General features: G+C 43.8%; 3 protein-coding genes across 3 annotated transcripts; 1 reads left to right on the top strand and 2 right to left on the bottom strand.

Moving 5' to 3' along the window:
* Nucleotides 1–10,328: 10,328 nt before the first annotated feature.
* Nucleotides 10,329–11,360, bottom strand: PV10_01110 (uncharacterized protein; the record flags this gene model as incomplete). The annotated part of the gene is made up of 3 exons (XM_016365273.1): nucleotides 10,329–10,584; nucleotides 10,641–10,797; nucleotides 10,856–11,360. The coding sequence occupies 3 exons, from the start codon at nucleotides 11,358–11,360 to the stop codon at nucleotides 10,329–10,331; spliced, it is 918 nt and encodes a 305-aa protein (XP_016228922.1).
* A 6,082-nt stretch (nucleotides 11,361–17,442) lies between these two features.
* Nucleotides 17,443–19,033, top strand: PV10_01111 (uncharacterized protein; the record flags this gene model as incomplete). The annotated part of the gene is made up of 2 exons (XM_016365274.1): nucleotides 17,443–18,499; nucleotides 18,578–19,033. The coding sequence occupies 2 exons, from the start codon at nucleotides 17,443–17,445 to the stop codon at nucleotides 18,997–18,999; spliced, it is 1,479 nt and encodes a 492-aa protein (XP_016228923.1). The 3' UTR covers nucleotides 19,000–19,033.
* Nucleotides 19,034–19,061: 28 nt separating this feature from the next.
* On the bottom strand, nucleotides 19,062–21,741 carry PV10_01112 (uncharacterized protein). The gene is made up of 2 exons (XM_016365275.1): nucleotides 21,488–21,741; nucleotides 19,062–21,437 (listed from the first exon to the last, which is right to left on the bottom strand). The coding sequence occupies exons 1-2, from the start codon at nucleotides 21,635–21,637 to the stop codon at nucleotides 19,065–19,067; spliced, it is 2,523 nt and encodes an 840-aa protein (XP_016228924.1). The 5' UTR covers nucleotides 21,638–21,741; the 3' UTR covers nucleotides 19,062–19,064.
* Between the last annotated feature and the right edge of the window lie 149 nt (nucleotides 21,742–21,890).

The raw sequence follows: 21,890 nt of genomic DNA on the forward strand, positions 1-21,890 counted from the left end.
AATAAATATTATTAATTAATAGCGCTACTCCTTATATACTATACGGCTATATTACTTCTCTATCTATTTTATTATAATTTAATAATTAACTATATATTTAAAACGAATCGCTACGGCCTTATTCTTTACTAAATTATTAGTATAATAATATATAATAATTCCTATATTATTACGTAGGTATTTATCTCTTTAGAGAGCTCTAAATTATTTAAATTCGTACTAAAATAGCTAAAGGAGATCTATATAAAATTATAACTACCTAATCCGATATCGATCTCGGTTAATAACTATAAGGCGCTTATCTACGCTATTTCTATAACTTTTTATAGATCTAGTATTATTACCTATATCTAGTATATTAATAGAGATATTAAGGCCTATTATAAGTTACTTTAGAAGTATTAAATAGAGTAAAGGCCTAAGTTGAATAATTTATTAGTTAATATCGATAATATTAACTTTACTATACTAATATAATAGCCTACTACCGCTAAGTATAAGCGCTTTATAGATAATATATAGGCTAATTTACTAGCTAATTAGAAGGCGGTTATCTATACTACTTTATTTACTAATTATAAGGCTATATAGGCCTCTCTCTATACTAAATAGAGCGCTAGGAATTATAAAGCTATTAGCTATCTAAGGAATACTTAGATTTCCTAAATATTAAGGTTTAGAGTAGTAAAGACTCGCCGAATTATATACTTTAACGCCGTTACTATATTAAGAGTTAAAGGAATAAATTAAGCGATTAAATCTAGCCTACTAAGCTACTAATAGTATATTTACTAGGTAGTAAAGACTCTTAACGACTATATAGAGAGGCTTTACTTAACTATTAACTACTAGTTAGATAAAGAGGTAGTCTAATACGCCTTAGACCTCCTTAAAGACCCCGTATTCTACTATATTAATAGGTAAATTAGCTAATTCGCGCTAAGGCGAGTTCTAGTATATTCTAAGTAAATTACCGCTAAAGTACCTCTACTAAAGTATACTAGCGTATTTACCGCTTAATAGGGCTTACTCTATAGTTATATTTATCTTACTAAGAGAGATAGCTATATATCTCTTTATAGAGATAACTTTTATACCTAATAGTACCTTAATTAGCGTTTAGAGACCTCCTAAGTTAACCTTCTTTATTTAAGAAAAGATCTAGTAACTATTTAGTCTTATATATTTAACTAAAATAGCGCCCGAAGAGAATTATCCTATATAGAATATATCTATAACTTACTTAAGCTACTACTATCGTAAAATATATTAAAATAACGTAAAAATAATATAATACCTTCTATAGGACTAGTATTATATCCTATATTAACCTTATTTATTTCTATTAATAATTCGTTAAGAAATATAGGTAATAAAGGCGGTACTAAGATACTAATTGTAAGAGGGCTGGTTAGATCGATAGGACTAGGCGTATAATACTTAGAGATAGTAGCTAGCCGTCTACTAATATATAGACTTCTAACACCGTTAACTAAAAGGAAACCCTATCTCCTCGTAGGCGGTACGTATAGAAGTAGCAGTACCCTAGCTAGTCTTAGCTCGGGTTAGGCCGGGCGGGGTTGTCCGGGCTACCCCGTAATAATTATCCCCCCCCCCTCGAAAAGTTTCGTCCTCGAAACTTATAAGCTACCTCTTTAGGTATTATACCTAGCTACCTAACTATATAGTTAGAGTATAGGTATATCTATCCTATACCTTACTATCCCGTATAGCCTCGCTATACTAGTAGTAGGTTAGTATACGTTTCGTATATTAATCTTATATTAAGGGAAATCCTTCCTAGTCGTCCTTTAGTTTCTTTACTAAAAAGACTAAGTCCTATATATCCCCTACCTAACTCCGTATTCCGTTTAAAAGATTTAATCACGTGAATTAGGTAGTAGTCGCGTAGTTTAGGTAGTAGCCCTATAGTTTAGCGGTCCGCTTCCCTAATTAGGACTAGCGCTAGGTAATAGCGTCGTCTAATAGAATCTAGAAGATTCTATAGACCTTACTACCGTTCCTAAGGTTATATAATATAGCCCGTATACTTCTATTATTAACCTTATCGTCGCTTTATATATATATAGTATGACGGCTTTATTTTAATATCTAGATTAGCGGTTACGTAATATCTACCCCCCTAGGGGTATAAATATCTCTTTTCTCCCCCGCTAAAATTTTCTCTTTTCTTTTATTTTTCGTACTTTTTTCCTAGTTAGGAAGCTCTCCGCTAGGCTTTTTTCGTTCTTTCTTCCTTCTCTTATTTTATAGATCTCCTACTATTACCTTACGTTTATTCTACGTTTCGCTTTTAATAAGATAGCGCCCCCTATAGAACCGGCTAAAATATCGCGAAACTAGCGCTATAAGTATAACTAGTAGTAGCGTCGTCTCCTTACTAGTAATATCTAATCTTAAACTTTAACTTTAGTAAAGCTAGTTAAACCGAAACTGAAGGCTACTAGTACCTTAACCGTAAGTGATCCCCTTACTCCGCCCACTAAGAAACCTCCTCTATCTATTCCTAAGGAATAAGTAGTTAAACTATAAGAGTCTAGTAATCCGTCTACTACTAGAAAAGATATTATTATTCTAAAAGTAGAAGAAGATCCTCTAAAAGATATTCCTCTAAATAATACTACTACGACCCCTATACTTATTAATAGCGATTCTAATACGGAACCTACTAGACCCCGTTTTAAAAAGGCCCTAACTCCTTCTATTATAAGCGATAGCCTCTTTAGAGATAGCTCGTAGTAGTTATATCGTAATTCTTAAGTAGACTCCGATAATAAGTCCCTTTCCGAAACCGAGTCCCTTTATCCTAACCTTAGTAATATTTCTACTACTTTAACTAGTAGGTTTTCCTTACTTTAGGCCTACGGCTTATATACGTATACCCTACTAACCCCTTATAGGAGCTAGCTAGGTACTACTCGTACCTATAGGTACTACTATTACTTAGGCTAATACTTATTAGCGTTATATCTAAACTTTCTATAGCCGTAAGGCTTAATAATTATTTAATAACTATAGTTAGTATCCTTCTTCGACTACTAGTATACTACTAATAGCTTACTAGGTAATATTATTTATACTTAGAAGCCTAGAAGAAAGTATTCCTACTATCGTAATTAAGGCTATCTTTATAAACTAATTCCGGTAAATTATTATAGTCCCTTCGCTACTTTCGTTAAAATCATAAAGCGTTCCGGTACTATAGATTATATTTATTCTTATAAGTTAATTACTCTTCTTATATATTCCGCCTACTAACCTCCTACTATAGTTAAGGCCCTTAAGAAATTTTTAAAAGAGTTAGATATTAAGATAAAGGTTAGAAGTTAGGTTATAAGTTAGGGTATTTCTAGAATAGGTATCGATAAGAAGAAGGCTTAGGATAAGTTATCTCCGACTAAGATATTAACCTTTATATAAACTTAGGCGATTCGTACCCTAAGTAAAGTTATTACGTATATAGCTAATATTAAACTCCTAGCCTAGCCTAATTAAGAGGCTTAGGACTTTAACCTTATTCTTCTTTAACGCGACTCTACCTATTCTCCTTAATATAAGAAGATTATAAAGGTAATATATAGTAAGCTTATTAATAAGCCTCTCCCTATAGAATTAATTAATTAGACCCTATAAGACTTATAGCGTTTAGCTACTATAAAGGTTAAGAAGGATACTAGGGAGGCTAAGAAGAAAATTAAGAAGGATAAGAAGGCTACTGCGAAAGCTACTAAAAAAGCTACTACGAAGGCGGCTAAGAATAAGCTTACCCTCCCTATCTCTTCTACTCCTAAGGAGTCCGAGGAGTCGGAGGAGGAGTAATTAATATACTTTTAGTATACTAGTAAAGTTAGAAATATTCTCTTCTAGCTAGTGTTAGCTTTTACTTTAGATAATAACTTAGTAGATTAGACTAATTAGTCTCCTTTAAGGAGTCTTAGTTTAGTTATCCCTAGGTAGTTAATATATAATAGCTAGATATTTATAAGCGTAAAGTACGCGCCACTAATCTAAAAATAGTTTTAGCTACTAACTCCTTATTCCTAAAATAATTTAAAGTGATTTCTTAACTTTAGCTTTCTCCCTTAGTCTATAGGTATTCCGTAACCTTTTCGCCTACGTTTCGTAGGTAGTCTAGGGGTTCCTAGATATCTTCGGCCTCTAAGAAACCCTTCTATCGGACTAAGTACTAACGTCCTAAAGTACGATCTCTTAACCTAATAATTTATTCTACTTCCTACTCTTCCTCCTTATCTATCTCGATAGGAGTAGGTAGCTCGCGCCCTTCTCGTATATAATACGGTTTAAGGAGCGATATATAGAAAGTATTATATAGTCTCCTATACTTCTATAGGAGTATAAGGGTATAGGTATTTTAGCCTACTACCTTTAGGACTTTAAATAGCCCTAGGAACTTATCTATAAGCTTCTTACTTACTTTCGCTATATAAATATACTTCGAGGCTAGAAGAACCTTATCCCCGGGGGTATAAGTTTTTTATTTTCTTCTTTTATTATAATTCCTTTATATAGCCTCGGTGGCCTTTACCTAAAGGGTCTTTATTTCGTCTAGGCTCCGCTAGATAAGGTCGGTCCGGTTACGAGCGGTATGATTTTCCCTATCTAGCTCCTCTAGGGCTACCTATCGTACTACTTTAGGGCGGAAGGTATATACTAAGTCGAAGGGTAATTTTCCCGTAGACGTATTAACTATATTATTACTAGTATACTACGCGCTTAGTAGTAGTATAACCTAATTATCCTAAAAGTAGTTAACGTAGTACTATAAGTAGTATTTAACTAGTTAATTTATCCTCTCGGTTTAACTATCTATTTATAGGTGAAAGGCGGTAGAGAACCGCCTCTTAATCGCTAGGTAGTAGTATAGGGTTCACTAGTATTCTAATATAAATACCGAACCTCTATCGCTAACTATAGACCGCGGTATCCCGAAATTCGCGAATACCCTATCGGCTAGGAGATCTCCTAACTCTTTAGCTATTATCTCGGTAGTATACGGAATTAATTACACTATCTTTAAAAGGTAATAAACTACTATAAGTAGCGCGTCGTATACTTTTCTACTACGGCCCGACGGGGGTAAATCTATTATAAAGTTAAGGGTAATATCTTACTACGGCCGTTCCGGTCGTAGTAGCGGTACTAGGAGGCTATAGGGCCTATACCTAGGCGCCTTTATCCGCTAGTAGATATTATAGGTGCCTATATAGTCTCGTACGTCCTTAGTAAGCGTCGGCTACTAGTAAAATCTCTAAATAACTTCTAGGGTCCTCTCACGCCCGAAATAGCCTCCTTACTATAGATCGTCGTAATTAACCCTTAGGATTTTAGCCCTTATCCTAGACTACTTTAGGATATAGACGGCGCCGGCCCTTCGTACGAGCCTAGTATAGTCTATATACTAACGTCCTTTTATTTCTCCGGTAGGAACTCTACCTACTAGAAGCTTACTCTATAAGTACTTTTTATACTAGCTATCCTTAGATTATAGATAGAGGAGCTCTATTACTACTAGATTAAGGACCTCTCTACTAAATAACTCTCCTTTATCGTTCTAGTCTCCTTCTCCTAGGTCCTTACCTTTACTAGGCGTTAGGGACCTACTACGAGTCTCCTATATCTTATACGCGTTATCCGTATACGTCCCTAGGGCCGGGATTATATATAACTTACTATCTTAAGGATTCCGGGCTTTCCTTAAGCCTCCTCTCGTAAGTACCCTATAGAATTAGGAGTCGCTTACTAATACTTAATTAGGGTATCTTTCGCTTACTATAGGGATATATTCTCTTAGTAGCTCTACTAGTAGGTTTCCCACTATAGCCTTACCTTCTATATAGTTAGGTCTTCTCGAGAGCCTATCTACTAGGTTCTCCTTCCCTTTATAATACTTAATTATAAAGTCGTAAGTACTAAGTACCTCTAACTAGCGTACTTATCGCCTATTTAGTTCCTTAGTCGTTATAAATAACTATAAGGTCTAATAATCCGTAAGGATTAGCGTACTAATTATAGGCGCCTCTAAATAGTATCGCTACTCCTTAAGCGCTTCTACTATTACTAGTATCTCTTAGTTATAGATACCGTAGTTATATTTAGTAGTTTATATCTTCTTTAAGTAGAAGGCTACGGGTCTCTATACCGTCCTACCGCTATCCCTATATAGTTTATATACTTACGATAAGACTACTCCTAGAGCCCTTCTAGACGCGTCCGTCTTAACTCTATACCTCCGCTATAGATCGAAATACGTAAGAACGATCCCCTCCTTAAAGTACGCCTTTAGCTCTAGGAACGCCTACTATACGGAGTTAGGCTAAGTAAACTCTCTAGTTTTCTTACCCTTAACTATCCCCTTTAGGAGGTTACTTATTAGGCTTACTATACGCGAGTAGTATTCTATAAACCCGCGGTAAAAGTTAGCGAAGCCTAGGAAAACCTAGATATCGTAGAACGACTTCGGGGTCTTCTATTCTTCGATCGCTTTTACCTTACTAGGGTCTATCGAGACCCTATCGGTCTTAATACAATAGCCTAGGAATTTAATTTACTTCTTAGAAAACTCATACTTAGAGAGCTTTATATATAGTTTATACTATCTTAACCGGTCGAGTACTAGTTATATATACCTAGTATACTCCTTAACCGTCCCGCTATAGATAGTAATATCGTCTAAGTAGGCTACGTATATCTTATCTAATAGCCCGCGTAATACCTTATTTATATATACTTAAAATATAGTAGGAGCGTTAGTAAGCCTAAATAGTATTACTATATACTCGAAGTACTTATATCGCGTATAAAAAGTAGTCTTCTAGATATCGCCTTCCGCGATCCTAATCTAATAATAGGTATCTCTTAGATCTAACTTTATATAGACCTAGGCCCCGCCTAGTCTATCTAAAGTCTTACCGATTAGGGGTAACGGGTAATAATTCTTAACCGTAATCTTATTTAATATATAGTAATTAATATATAATCGTAAACTACTATCCTTCTTTAGTATAAAAAGGATAGGCGCCCCCGCGGGAGATTTACTAGGCCTAATCTAGCCCTTAGCTAGATAGGAGTCTAGGTACTCGCGTAGGACTCGCAACTCTTTAGTACTTAACTTATAGATTAGTCTATAGGGCACCTTATATCCTTCTATAATCGGGATTAAGTAAGTTACTTTTATATTTATAGGCATCTCCTACGCCTTCTCCTCTAAGAAGATATCGGTATACTCCCGGTATTCCTTTAGGAGTCGGACCTTAGACAGTATACCTTCCGTATACTTTCCGTCTACTAGGCCTTCGGGGTCCGCGACCACCTTAGCTAGTTAAACTATTAATATTAGGGCGTAGTTTAATATCTATAGTAGTATTACTAGGGATACTATACGAATCTCTCGCTCGCCGGGTATACCTCTATACTCCTAAACCCTTTATTTCTAATAGATATCCGGATTAACTTCATTAAGCTATAGAATACCTAATATCGCGTCAACCCCCTTTAGGGTCGTCGCTAGGAAGGGCTACTCCTATAGATAGTACCTTCCTTTTATATCTATAGTATATACTATTAGCTTATATTCACTATAGATTTAGACTAGATAACCGTCTACTATAAATACTCGTACTAGGGATTAGGAGATAGGGATACCTAGTCTTATTAAGGTTAATTAAGAGATAAAATTAGCTTCCGCTCCCGAATCGATTAGTACTTTTAATATATACTTTACGCCTATAATCTTAAATTCTATTTCTACGATTAGGGCCCGGTTACGGCGCCCTCTACTACTTTTAGGAATCCCTAGCGCGCTTATAGCGGTTAGCGCGCCGGCTTCTAGTTTTTTCTCTCTAGCTCCTTTCCCTTACGACTTACTAGCGTAGGAGCCGCTATACCGGCGCGACTAGTCTATAACCTTTACGGGTAGTCCTTTACCTAGTAATCTTTTAAAAAATAGCTAAAGTACTTATCGGCTTTAGTTTATTATATAGGCTTCTTACCTTATACCCGACTATTTTAGGAAGAAGTAGTTATTATAGTTATATACTTTATTTACGACGCGGCCGCTTTTTACTTATAGATCCCCTACTAGGATCCCTTAGTTTAGGCCTATCTCGTAGACCCTAAGTTTAACTTACCTAGCCTTTAGGCCTCCCTAAGGACTTTAGCTTTATTAGTAATATAGGATATAAAATTTATAACTTTTACTCGTAGCTCCGGCTTTAATACTAAAAGTAGTTCCTAAGCGTACCGTTCTTCTATAGTTAGCTCTAGGATATCTATTCTTAGTTATATAAGCTCTTTCTAGAGCTCGCGAGCTATTTAGTTTTCTCCTTATTTTTTCTAGTAGAGCTATATAAGTACTTCTAGCGTACGGTTCGCGGGATCCTAGACGATTCTTTATAGGAAATTAATAAACTTATCCTACGTCTAGATCTTTACCTTACGTTTAGGTACGAGATTAACCTAAGTACTCGCCGTAAGGTCTACTAGCTCTATAGCTACTAACGCTATACATTCCGTAGGCTTAAGGTATAAGTAGTAAGCGAATTAGATTCTCTATTAAATATTATATTTTTAAAGTTCTCTTAGGCTCTTCCCTAAATAGGTTACCTCTAACTTTATCTTTAAAAGTTTAGATAGACGGGTCTCTAGTTATAATTATAATATAGGGCGCTTATAAACTAGTAGCGTAGTCCCTTTAATCTCTACGAAGACGTCCGGCTCTTTACCCCGGGCTTTAGCTTCTATAGCTAAAATCTCGCGCTCTTTCCTTCTTAAGGTAATTTCTCGCTTAAGTTAAGTATATCTAGCGTCTATATCTAGTATAGCGCTATTACTCTTAACTAGGCTTTAGATCTCGCCTAGGTCTTCTAGAATTTATTTAATAGTTATATAACCCCCCTCTTCCGGAATCTACTATCTCTCTATATATCCTACGCTAGGGGTAGGCGTACCCTCGGCTAGAGTAAGGGCCTCTAGGGTTAGAGGTCTAGGGGTTCGTCTAGTTCCTAAGGGTCCTTCCTACGGATCCTCTAAGGTTAGTTATCTACGCGCCTACGCGCGGGTACGTACGGGTCCCAACATTATATACGTAACCCGTACTACGCGTATACGTCCGTCAGGATCGGTGAACGGTATTAGAAGAATTATAAGAGGGCTAGTTAGATCGATAGGACTAGGCGTATAATACTTAGAGATAGTAGCTGGCCGTCTACTAATATATAGACTTCTAACACCGTTAACTAAAAGGAAACCCTATCTCCTCGTAGGCGGTACGTATAGAAGTAGTAGTACCCTAGCTAGTCTTAGCTTAGGTTAGGCCGGGCGGGGTTATCCGGGCCACCCCGTGATACTAATTTATAATAAGAATAGGCTAAATTACCTAGGTAATATTATTATATCGACTTAGCTAGATATAGATTCTTAGGAGGTACCCGCGCTAGAACTAATACCTAGTCTACCCTATTTATATAAGGCTAATCTACTAACTTATATCGGCTAGGATATCTTAACTATAAATAAGGTTAATAATTATCTATTTTTATAGCTATAATTCTATAACTCTACGGAGTAGGATAATACCTTTCTCGCGGTAGGAGATACCTAATTAATCTAGTAGAGGTAAGAGGCGGAGTTACTCTTATTACTCTAGGCTAATAATAGTAGATCTAAGGAGATATAGCCTTTAGAGAGTAGATACTCTCTACGTAAGCCGGTTCCTAAGCAGTATTTTAACGAGGTTTTTAGATAGCTTATCTACTATAACTTCTTATATATTAATATTATTATCTTCCCACTTATCCTAGTTAGTTTTATACTATTCTAATAGCTATAGCGCCGTTAGTATAAACTACGAGTACGTTAAATAAGTTTTAGCATTACCCGGCGTACCGCGTTAAGTCGCGCTAAGTTACGTAAGTACGTTTCCTAAGGATTATGGTGTGTTAGATAATAGTCGCCCTCCCCGCCCTCTTCTTCCCTAATGATATTGTCTTTAGGTGATTGGCATGTTAGTCTGGGCAATGCTTGGATCCCTTTGAACCATGAGTGCAGAACAAGTAAATCTTGCCATCTTTCATGAGACACGAGACTGTTGGCCGGGAATCTCGACGATGAGAACAGCAATGAGGGGCAAATGAGATTCTTGGAATCCCGTTGTGCTGCGATTCTTTCATGTCATGGTTTAGAAGAGGAAATTATGCTGCTATGGAGAGTCATAGTCACAGATACACAATTTTGATATCTTGTTGTTGTCTCTAGTATTTATGTGAAATGATTGGCATAATAAACACCAACTATGCTCCAACCAGCCACTTCTTCAAGAACGCGATTTGTGTCGCGACATTCTTCTTCATTGTCTCACCGGCGTAGGAATCGAAATGACCCCCGGGAAGCAGCTGCAATTCTTTTGGTTCCCGTGCCCTCGCATATGCAGCAAGTGACAGGTCGGGTGGTGTGAGAGTGTCTCGAATCGGCACCGTCATGAGCAGAGGTGTCGGAGCAATCTTCTCAATCAACTGTTGTGGCTCATATGCGCGAAACAGTTCGATGCTTGAAACAGGAGAGTCAGTACACATGCAAGAGTAAGCCAATGGCAGCAATCTTACCTTCTGAGCGTGATGGTGTTTTTCCATGTTGTCTTCTTCTCCCACTCCATGAAAAAGTCATACACATCTTTACCATTCAAAGCACAGTCCCCAAACAAGTCTTCATGAACGATCGGGACATACGTCGCTTCTTTCCCTTGTAGCCTGGCAATTCGATCTACCACTGTGTAAGACTGGATACAGAAATGATAAGTCACAAGGGCATCTGCACATACCTGCAGCAAAAGCTGCTTCAAGCTTAGGCACCAGATCTGGGCGGACCAAGCGATGGAAGTTATCCCACCCACTGACGCAGGGCCCTTGGCTCAGGACGACCTTGACTCTCCTATCGATGGCAGCGACCGTGAGAACATGTCCACCACTGTAAGAAGTGCCCCAGATGCCAATTCTATCCGCGTCTACTTCTGGTCTGGTTGAAGCATACGTGATGGCGTCCGAATAGTCGGAAATCTGGAGATTCGGTACCAGTTCGCCCCTCGGTTGGCCGGGAAGGTGATCACTTTCGCCAAAGCCCCGATGGTCATACACAAGACAATTGATGGGGAGGGCCGAGGTGAATGACTCGGCGTAGAAATCCAAAGTCATTTCTTTCAAGGCCGTGAACCCGTGGGCGAGTACAAGGGTTGGTAACTTTCCGGCGGCTGCATTGTCAGGCGTGTAGAACCACCCACGCAGTGTAACCCCGTCGGAGTTCTTGAACTCGATGCTTTCTCTGCCCATAATGTCACAAAAAGTATCAAATGCTAGAGGTGTTGAATTAAGGAAGACTGGATATGCTGTACCTGCGGTAGCTTGAGAACTTCGATTGTCTGGTACCAGACTGGGCTGGTATTCATGTTGCAGATTTTCGATCGCTTTTATACCTTCATGTTATGGTTCTCGTCTTGTTTGTGTCCATAGTTGAACTCACTAAAACAAAGTTGCAAGAAACAATTCTCAAAGTCGCCAGCGAGATACCCCATACCTCCCCACCAGGATAACCACGAAGAAACAAGTACCCCGGCCAGGTACCACCACCATGCTTCGCGCACTAGTCAAGGATCCGACGGATCCGGGTTTAGTCCAAAGTTTATTCCGTCCACTTTGACAATGTCTGTTTCCTCTCCATGAATGATCTATGGCGAGAACCTTGGCCGGATTCAGCAGCACTTACTAATTGGTGAAAAGCATTCATAGCTTCGGCAACCTTCGATTGGGGCTGAGAGTAGTGGTATTTATGGTAATTAAGGACTTGTCTATTTGGCCTCGGGCCTTCAGGCCTGCTATCTAGTGAGTCCAAAGCACTGATATTCCCACCTAACACTCAGCCAGAGATGTGGAAGTCAACAAAGCCCTTGGCTACGACTTCGTCAACCCACTTTCGATAACTCCCCAGACCGCCAAAATAGAAGGTGGTGCTAGGCTTTCGCCCCGGTATGTTGGCACCGAAAATCCAGCTTGCCGTGCGCTTGAAAAGTAAGCCGTCGACGAGCTTGTCACATGTACTTGACCAAGAGGCTTCGGCCGCCCGGGAAACCTCAATGCTTGCCCTCCCAGCATTCCGTGCCACAGTTTCCTCCGTGTGGGAAACACAGGACATGATGAACTCGATCTCGCTCTCTATCACCGGGAGGAAGTTGGCGAAGGGTGCTTGAGGCCCTGAAACGAGGAACATGTTGGGAAACCCTGCGCAGGCGATGCCGCCGTAGGCCGTTGGTCCGTCCTTCCAATGCGACTGTATTGTTTCACCTTGTCTTCCAGTGATTTTCAAGCGCAGATAGTTGCCCTCAATAGCATCAAAGCCAGTTGCGAAGATTAAGACGTCAAGATCGTGGATGGTTCCATCAGAGAGCTGCACTCCCCGATCGACGATCTCCGCAATAGGATTCGCTTGGAGATCGATGACGTCGACATTTTCTTGTCGAAATATCTGATAGTATCCCGTGTCACACAATGGTCGGCGAGCATATAGATCGTGTGGCGTGAGGATTGCGGCCTTCCGAGGGTCGTTCACAATGTGGTTGATCTTCGCCCGAATAAAGTCACACGCCTCCTTATTGGCAGCTTCGTCAGAGACGATGTCTCCAAAAGCACTGAACATGAACCTGAAACCATTGCCCTCCTGCCAAACCTTTTCAAAGGCATCTTTTCGTTGTTTTGGAGTTGCTTCCATTGTCTTGCAGCCGACTTCAGGCACGCCGAATCCAAGGGCAGAGGATCTCACTTTAGTCCAAATCTCATCGTAATTCTCATTGATGTTGTCGCGCTCATTTTGGGAAACGGGACCCTGGCCGCTTGGTACCGAGTATTGCGGATGTCTTTGATATGATTTGAGTGTCTGAACGATGGGTGCTATCGCCGTCATCACTTGTACGCCGGTGGACCCGTTCCCAATGACCCCGACACTCTTGCCTTCCAACTTAATCGTAGCGTCCCACTGAGCGGTGTGAACCAGCTGGCCCCTAAAACTTGCAATGCCGGGGATGTCGGGAAAGTTCGCCTTCGAAAGAACACCTAGACAATTTACTAGGTACCTTGCATGTACACTTCGGCCGCTGGACGTTGAGATAGTCCATTGACAAGTAGATTCATCCCATTCTGCCGCGGTCATCTCAACGTTGAACTCCATGAACTTGCGTAGATCATGCTTCCGGACAACATGTCGAAGGTACTCGAGAATCTCAGGCTGGTAGAGATACCGAGAAGACCATGGATATGTCTTCAGGTCTTCCTTGTCCCATGAATAGCGGTACAAGTAGCTCTCAGTATCGCTCATCGCGCCTGGATATGTGTTTCGGAACCAGGTGCCTCCAACATCATCTGCAGCGTCAATGCATTTGACATTCAGACCCATCTGTGCAAGACGATAAGTTGCATAGATGCCACCAAACCCAGCTCCAACGACGAGAGCGTCGACTGCGACGTAGTCCATGACTTTTTGCTCGAGGATCAGGAGCTTATCCAGGACAGATAGGAGGTGGAAAAGCGTGAGGCACGTTGACGCGTTTCATTTTATTTAAAGTACTAGGGAGAGCAGTCTCAGAATTCGTCCCTAACAGCATTCATCTGTGACTATTCCATGTTCTCATGTGTGGTAACTGCCATTCAATTCCTGTAGGATTCATGAGAAATGCTGAGTATCACAGCTGTGCAACCAGTCTGGATGCAACGACGTAGAATTGTTCCTCCATTGCATCAATTCAAGGATCTGATCCGGTCGGCTGCGAGCTCTGATCCGGCAGACTAGCAATCTAGTCCGCTTGGGCTCTCAATCTCTTGACCGCCCCGTCCGGGATCGATTTGCTGCCTAGAGGTGTCATCGCAATCGTTTCGTTTGTCGAGGTAATTTTTCAACACGCGCTAAAGTTCAACTTCTCCGCATGTGTGCCCGCAGAGTTTGTCCACAGATGAAAAGCGGACGCGGGGTCCCCAGCATCTCATGGCTCACGACACTCGTGTGCCGGGGAAACGGCTGCACCATCGGATCCGGTCATTAGCTCGACTTTTCAGCCCTATGGACGAGTGCAATTGCACTGGTAGGCTTGTCGAGAACTACTAGAACAGGGACACTATCCAATTCCTCAAAATCTACCTTTGGAGGTGGTCTAGACGCGATGCTTAGTATGGCGCCACGAAGGGGGCATCTCAGTCGTCTCTGCGAGGTATGAATAGTCCTGATCACCCATTCGTCTTTCTGGCAAAGGATAGCTTTTCTGAGGACACCGATACAATGGCACACAGCGAGACCATGGAGATGGACCTGAAAGACGCAGGGGCCACGACCACCCTAGGGGAACATCTCGAATCCCCGGAGGTCCCGACGACCACAGTGGCAGAAGAAGAAACCCGTGTTACTGGCAAGACGTGGGTTGTCATTTCAGTATGAAATCTTGACTGCTCGAAACCATGCACAAAGATAGACCTGACCTGAATACCTGCAGATCCTCTCAATGCAATTCGGAACGGCATTCTGGCCAATACCTACAGTGACCGCCATGGGAGGCGCAGTTGCTAGCAGCCTTGGGGATCCCACCGCGGCTGCATGGTATGTGACGAGCTTCGTACTTGCGGTCTGTATTGCATTCATGACCTGTGGTGCCAACTCGGATCTATTTGGACGCCGCAATTTCATACTCATGGGCAACATTCTTGCGCTGGTAAGTTGACTTCAGCAGGGTCATGCCATTGAATTGACTCTGATCATTATTCAGGTTGGGAATATTGTCGCGGGAAGTGCGAAAACGGCAAACACCGTCATCGTTGGGATGGCCATCACGGGATTTGGTTCGGGGAACTGCCAGCTGGCTGCATTTGCCTTGGTAGGAGCCTGACTATAAGATTTACAACATGGGCAAATGACTTACAAGTGCTAGCCAGAATTGATGCCAAACAAGTGGCGCCATATTGGTACGAGACTATCTATTGACAGGGTGGCAAATGTTGACTTGAGCAGGTATCGTTCTTACAGACGCTTTCCTCTTTGTCGCGATCCTGGTAAGCATTCGAAGTTTTGACAAGCGAAGAGCGGCCTGCGATATTGATTGAAGTACAGGTTGGTCCAGTTGCAGGCCGTTATGCGGCACTTCGTGGGTCTGCGTGGAGGTGGTGCTTCTATGCTCCCGCAATTTCACATGTAACCTCGAGCCTACGTCTTCTGGGTCGAGTGCTAGCTAACAAGACAAGGTGTTTTGCTTTGCGGGGGTCTTTTTCTTATATTATCCTCCCAAGCACCCCAGAGGAGTGCCCTGGAAGGAAGCCCTGCGTAACCTAGACTGGATCGGTATCGTGTTATTCGTTGTTGGTGGTACCTTGTAAGTGATGCTGAACTCTTACACGTCCGCGCTCGTTTGTTATGCTATAGCTAACTTGATGACAGGACTCTGACAGGCTGTCTCCTTACTATCACGATGCCCTCCTCGGACAAACGCGTGGTGATCTGTCTTACCGTTGGTCTGGTTGTCGTGGCTCTATTTGGGCTTTGGGAAAACCAGGCAGAGCAGAGATTCAACGTCCGATATCCACTGTGTCCACGACATGTGTTTACCAAAGGCAAAGGCAGAGATATGACTGCCCCGTTTCTTGTGGTGTTTGTGAGTGCTGGTATTCATCGCCTGTTTGGCCATCTTACTAATGTAGTGTTCATTTAGACCGAGACCATGTTCTATTATATCATCAATGTAATTTGGCCAACAATGGTGTAAGTATATTGACTGCATGTCGCCGCCCAGTTCTGACCTTCATTACTAATTGACCCCTTTCAGCAATGTGTTCTGGGGCGGCGCCACAGATATATCTACTGGATCTGTTCTCTCACTGCCACCAAATCTTGGCCTCTTGGTCGGCGCCATATTGCTTGTGCTATTTGGAAGCCGCCTCCGGCGGTGGAAATGGACGCTTACAGGATCAGTTGTGATTACGGTGCTGTTCGGGGCACTGCTTGGACTAGGTCGACCTGACCGAAAGGCAATGATGATTGCCTTCGTCTTCATCAACCAGATCACAATGGGTTGGGGTCAATTTCTCTCCATTGCTTACACGCAACTTGGTGTAAGTACACTTAACTCACTCTTCTCAAATATCGGCTGCTGATGACTGTCTCTAATGTGTTCTAGGTGGACCAAGAAGATCTCGGAGTTTCAGGAGGGCTTTCAGGTGTCGCCCGCAATGGTGGAGGGGTGGTCGCCCTTACCGTCTGTTCGACTATCCTTGCCAATGTCCAAGCGAGCAGTATGAAGAACCTTGTGCCACCTGCAGTGATTGCGGCAGGGCTGCCATCAGCTTCAGTCGAGGCCTTGATGGCTGCGTTGCCACTGGGTGAGGCTGCTCTGTCACAAGTGCCTGGCATTACAGACCAAATTCTCATCTCGGCTCTTGGAGCATTTCAGCAGTCATATGTTGTCGCACTTCGGTACGTCTTTGACCTCAGTATTTTGCACCGTCCTTGAAAGACTGCGGCTTGCTGGCATGGCACCATCACTGCCATTACCAATGCTGACTCTCGTCTAATAGAACCACTGCCTTGGCCTCTTTGTCGTTTGGACTGATCAGCATTCTGGCATGTTTTTGGTGCAAGGATATCGACCACAAGATGACAGACCAGATCGAGGTCTACCTGGAGAACGACGAAAATGCGGCCAAGAACAAGTTCCATTGATTGCAGCTGCGGGGGATGTCCCACGGATTGCGTATAGTCTGTCGGAGTGCGAGTGTGCTGGTTGTGGCCGTTCGGCCTTGTATGTATTGTTGTGATGGTGGCTACAGAGGGGCGAGGAGGCATCCTGCACTCCCGGAGGAGCTCAGGTTGAAGCAGCACTTGCTCAGGCTGGAACCTCTAACGAGAGATGGTTCGAGGTACTCAAACTATCGTCATCGTCATCGACTCCAACGCCTTCTTCAGCCTTGTTACCGTTATATATGCACAAACGATCTCCCCGCCATGCAGTGGCACAGCGTGGGGTTTTTGTTCAGGACATCCAAATATCCCCAGTTCCTCCACTCAATCTCCCCATCCATGATCGTCAAAACCGTCTCCCCTCACCCAGTGAGTAATGATAATATTATATAGTAAGTAGCCTGCCGTGCTTGCGATGTCTGCCCTTCTCCAAATCTCCAAGAGAAAGGGACGAGGGGACCAACCATGGATACTTGGTGGTTCCACTGGGCTCACATCTCTCCGAGGTCTATTGAAGTTGCTCACTAGTATTTGATCGACAATTCCGCCTTGTCGGTCACAATTCCGATACCCAAGCCCCTCATCCTCATATACAAGTCGTCGACCACATCATCTCTATTGTTTTTGTAGTCTTCATCAAAAATCTCCAACATGGGCAAAACACTCCAGGACATCCAACGCAAGGACTTGCTGCAGTCCCAAGGCTTCATCGATGATGAGTGGGTGGGTGCCTCTTCGGGGGCGACCTTTTCTGTCTACGATCCAGCAACATTGGATAAAATAGCTACCATCCCCGAGATGAATGCAGTTGACGTGGACAAGGCCGTCACTGCAGCCCATCGAGCTTTCCAATCTTACAAGAAGACCAGCGCACGCCAGCGAGCTCGATGGCTTCGGAAATGGAGCGATCTCTGCTTAGAAAATGCTGACGACTTGGCCCTAATCCTAACCTTGGAGAATGGCAAGACCCTTGCCGAAGCAAAGGGCGAAGTCATCTATGCTGCATCCTTTCTCGAATGGTTTGCTGGCGAAGCGGAAAGAGTCCACGGCCAAGTCGTCCCGCCCGCCAATCTAAATCAACGTATTCTGACCTTCAAGCAACCCATTGGTGTGGCGGCATGTCTCACACCCTGGAATTTCCCCATCGCCATGATCACACGAAAGGTCGGTGCCGCCCTGGCAGCTGGCTGTACAACTGTCTGGAAACCTGCTGGCGAAACTCCACTGAGCGCACTTGCCCAGGCCGTACTCGCACACGAGGCCGGCTTCCCTAAAGGCTCTATCAACGTGATCACGACCCTCAATACAGTAGCCGAGGTCGGCGAGGCTCTTTGTAAGAATGACCTCGTGCGCAAGGTGAGCTTTACAGGAAGCACCAGGGTGGGAAAACTGCTCGCCAGCCAGTGTAGTGCTACCCTGAAAAAGCTGTCCTTGGAGCTTGGAGGAAACTCTCCGTTCATCGTCTTCGACGATGCCAACCTCGAGACCGCGGTCGAAGCGTGCATCAACGCCAAGTTCAGGAACTCTGGTCAGACTTGCGTTACCGCAAATCGCATCTTTGTCCAAAAGGGCGTGTACCATGAATTCGCCGACAAGCTTAGCAAGAAGATCCAAGCACTCAAAATTGGGCCAGGGACGGAGGAAGGCGTCAATGTCGGTCCATTGACACACGACAGAGCTGTTGAAAAGGCCTTGAACCACATTAATGGTAAGTTCGGGCCTCCTACAACCCCATCCCAATCCATCATCTTCGTCTGAGACCTCGTACTGACCCCTAACCCAACAGACGCAAAGAAACACGGCGGCCAGATCGTGCTCGGAGGCTCCTCCGTGCCAGACCTAAAGGGATACTTCCTTCAGCCAACTCTGATCAAGAATATGAACCGGCAGATGCTAACAACACGTGAGGAAACCTTTGCTCCCGTTGTGGGCTTATACGAATTTGCGACTGAGGACGAAGTCCTGGAACTCGCCAATGACTGTGACGTCGGTCTCGGAAGTTTCATCATAACCGAGAGTATGGCTCGAGCCTGGAGGGTCACCGAGGGCTTGGAGGTGGGTATGGTGGGCGTCAACCTGGGCATGTTGAGCGCCTCCGAAAGTCCCTTTGGAGGTGTCAAGCATAGCGGCTATGGTCGAGAAGGTGGAACTCAAGGTATCGAGGAGTACTTGCATATCAAGTCCATGTTGATCAATGTAGCCAACTGACCAAACGCCTGATCGTTCATGGTTCAGAGCTGCCAGCCGACATGATCTACAAAATTCGCCTTCTTCTATGCCCGGCCGGACTTGGCCGTGATCTCTACTCTCCTTCTGAGAACATTTCGTGCTTCTGTTACGTCGAGGTGATAGATTCCCAGCTCCGCCAGAACTTTGCGTGCGGTGGGATTGTCTGTGAACAGACGATTGTCCACTTCCCAAAGGCTTAGCTCGTGACTTGCGCCTCCAGGGGACTCCTCGCCGTTCACAGAGGGCTCGGCCTTTTCCTCGAATCCCCACTCCGCTCCACTCGCATCCTCGTCCTCGCCAGAATTCTCCTCTGAAGCCGCGAGAGAGAGTAATGTTGCTGCTTCGTCGAGGCGTTTCATGCTCGAATCTCCGATCCCACGTAGTTTTGCCGTTCTCTCAACAACTTCCTTGATCGCTAATATGTCGGTCCTCAATTGATTGGCGCCTGCAGTGGAGAAGGTGTGAGACAAGACAACGTTGTCCAACATCTCTTTCTGAATGGTCGTATAGATATGTTTGACGACTCTTCGAAGTGCTCCAGGCGCCAAAACCCGTGCAATATAGCCGAGGAGGATGGTGATCGATTGAGACAACCCATCCAGTGCCGATGAAGGTGCCACAGACCCTTCGAGTCTGGAGTCACCCAGTGATGACCATTGAGGGTGCCTCACATACGGTTTCAGGGCGGCACGAACATTTACCTCAAATGCTCTAAGAATCTGCTCCTCGCTACGCTCCCTCAAGCGAAGAAAAGAGCCAACTGTCTGGTCGAATGGTCCGCTACCATCGTATTCTCCGTCATCGTCGTTTTTGATTGCAGTCGATGTCTTTGCGGCAACGTCATCCACATTCAAGTTATTGCCAATCGAAGCATTGCCTCCCTCACTTCCCTTTGCACGGACGGACAATTCATCCCATAGCTCCAGGAAGAAGACATCGTCGCTCCAATCTGACAGCTTGCGTTGGAGAAACTCGGCGCTCCCGTAGATTTTCGTTATCAATTCCAGTCCTTTTAGCCCAAAAGCGTCTGATTCGGTTTGGCCCTGTAACAGTCTACCCGCTGTATGCGTAGTAGCCACATATGCTTGCAACATATCCGCAAGGTGTCTGTGATACTCTTCAAGAATGTGTATTTGGATGTCAATCAAGAAGCGAATCTTGTAGCTGAACGAGTTCAACGCTCGATAGCGATCCGTGATGGTTTCAAGGAGGTCAGCAATTCTGATTGCAGTTTTTGTGGGCTTTGTCTGGCCGGCTTCTGCATCAAAATCGATTTCTCGGCCCTCGCGGTCATCACGTATGTTGTTGTAGCGTGACAGGGCAAAATCTCGCTCCACAGTAAGCCATGACTGAAAGTAACCATGTGTGTATAGAAGGTCCCATGTAACCCCTCTCCAGTCGCCTAGCATCCTTGGTATGGGGATGTAGCCCCAGGAGTCACGAATGCTCGAGTCGAACAACATGATCTCGCGCATGAAGTGGGAAAAGAGCTGTGGCTCGGAGACAACTTGAGGTAAGAACGATAACGACTTGGCCCGGACCATGGGTAATAGGCCAGTGATGAAGGCGGAGATGGGGTCGCTATAGATAGACTCGAGGGCCTCGGATTTGAGAGCTCTTTGGTCAAGGATAGGACCAAGAATGTCGATAACGAAATTGCTATGCTGTTCGATCAAATCCAACACATGCGAAAGGAAGTACTCTGGTTTATCGAGGCGATTAGTAGGACGATCGCCATAAAAGTGGTAACGAAATCTTGCGGCTAGTGGATTGATCATGACTTCCAACGGGAACAGAGTGACTGGTTCCGGTGGCGGTCCCGCATTCCATGTCGTGTCGTTAGGTGCCGATTGCACGAGGTCGGGTTCTTGGATTTCAAGCAAGAGTTGAACCTGGTTCTCCCACTTTTCGCGGGCGTTCGAGGAGACTGTCATGTCTCTCGATGGCCAGTTCATCTCATCCAAGGTCTTGCGCAGTGACTTTTCAAGGGAATCTTTCAATGATTTGAAGATGCGTGTGGTCTGCTGCTCAAAAATATAAAGCAGTTGGGGAGCAGCACCTTCAGCAGATGGCTGGTTTTCTTTCATTCTTGTCCATAGAGAATGAAGTTGTAGATAGGACTTGATAGATTCGTCGGGCTTTTTCGTCAAGTGCTTGGAGGTTTCCGTATCGCATCTATCCATCTCTTGTAGCAATTCAAGATACGCCTGGGCAATCTCTAGGTTGCCTAACTTGTTCATCCGTGACTCGATCTTCTTCGTTGCTTCAGTGGTGACATCCGACTGCGTCAGCTCCTTGAGGCGCTGGTCCAGATCATTCTGTCGTGCTTGGAATTCTAGCGCCCGTTCCCTCAGCGTCGTTGTTAGGGTTGCGATGTTTTGTTCGACCTCGGATTGTCCATTGCGGGCTTCTTCCAGCTATGCCATTGTGAGGTTAAATCCCAGCAAAATGAAGGCTGGAAGCTCACCTGCTTTTTCAGTATCTCTTGCTGCTGTTGAACCTTTGCCAAAAGCTCGTCGACATTATCCAAGTCGGCTGCATTTTGGATCTTGTCATCTAGATAGTCTTGGACTCTGGTTGAGATGCCGACCGCTCTCGATGGGTGTAAGTCTGCCATTGTTCTTCATGACACACAGAAGATCACGGATTTCTGCGTCGGTTGAAGAACAAGCAGAGGTGGAACAGTCCCTCACTGTACTGATTGATCTGTTCTTTCCTGATTCCTTGCTTGTCCTGGTCGCACCTTCCCCACAAGTTTCCTGCCAGAAAGTTCGCACCTGCCATGAATGACACTGCGCTGCGGAACAGAGTGATCCGCCCTTGCTTTAAGTCATTGGTCAGACCGTCTGACAGGCAACGCGCTCCACGTT

This window comes from Exophiala mesophila, assembly GCF_000836275.1.
Source record: "Exophiala mesophila strain CBS 40295 unplaced genomic scaffold supercont1.1, whole genome shotgun sequence".
In the NCBI taxonomy this organism is placed as follows: Eukaryota; Fungi; Ascomycota; class Eurotiomycetes; order Chaetothyriales; family Herpotrichiellaceae; genus Exophiala; species Exophiala mesophila.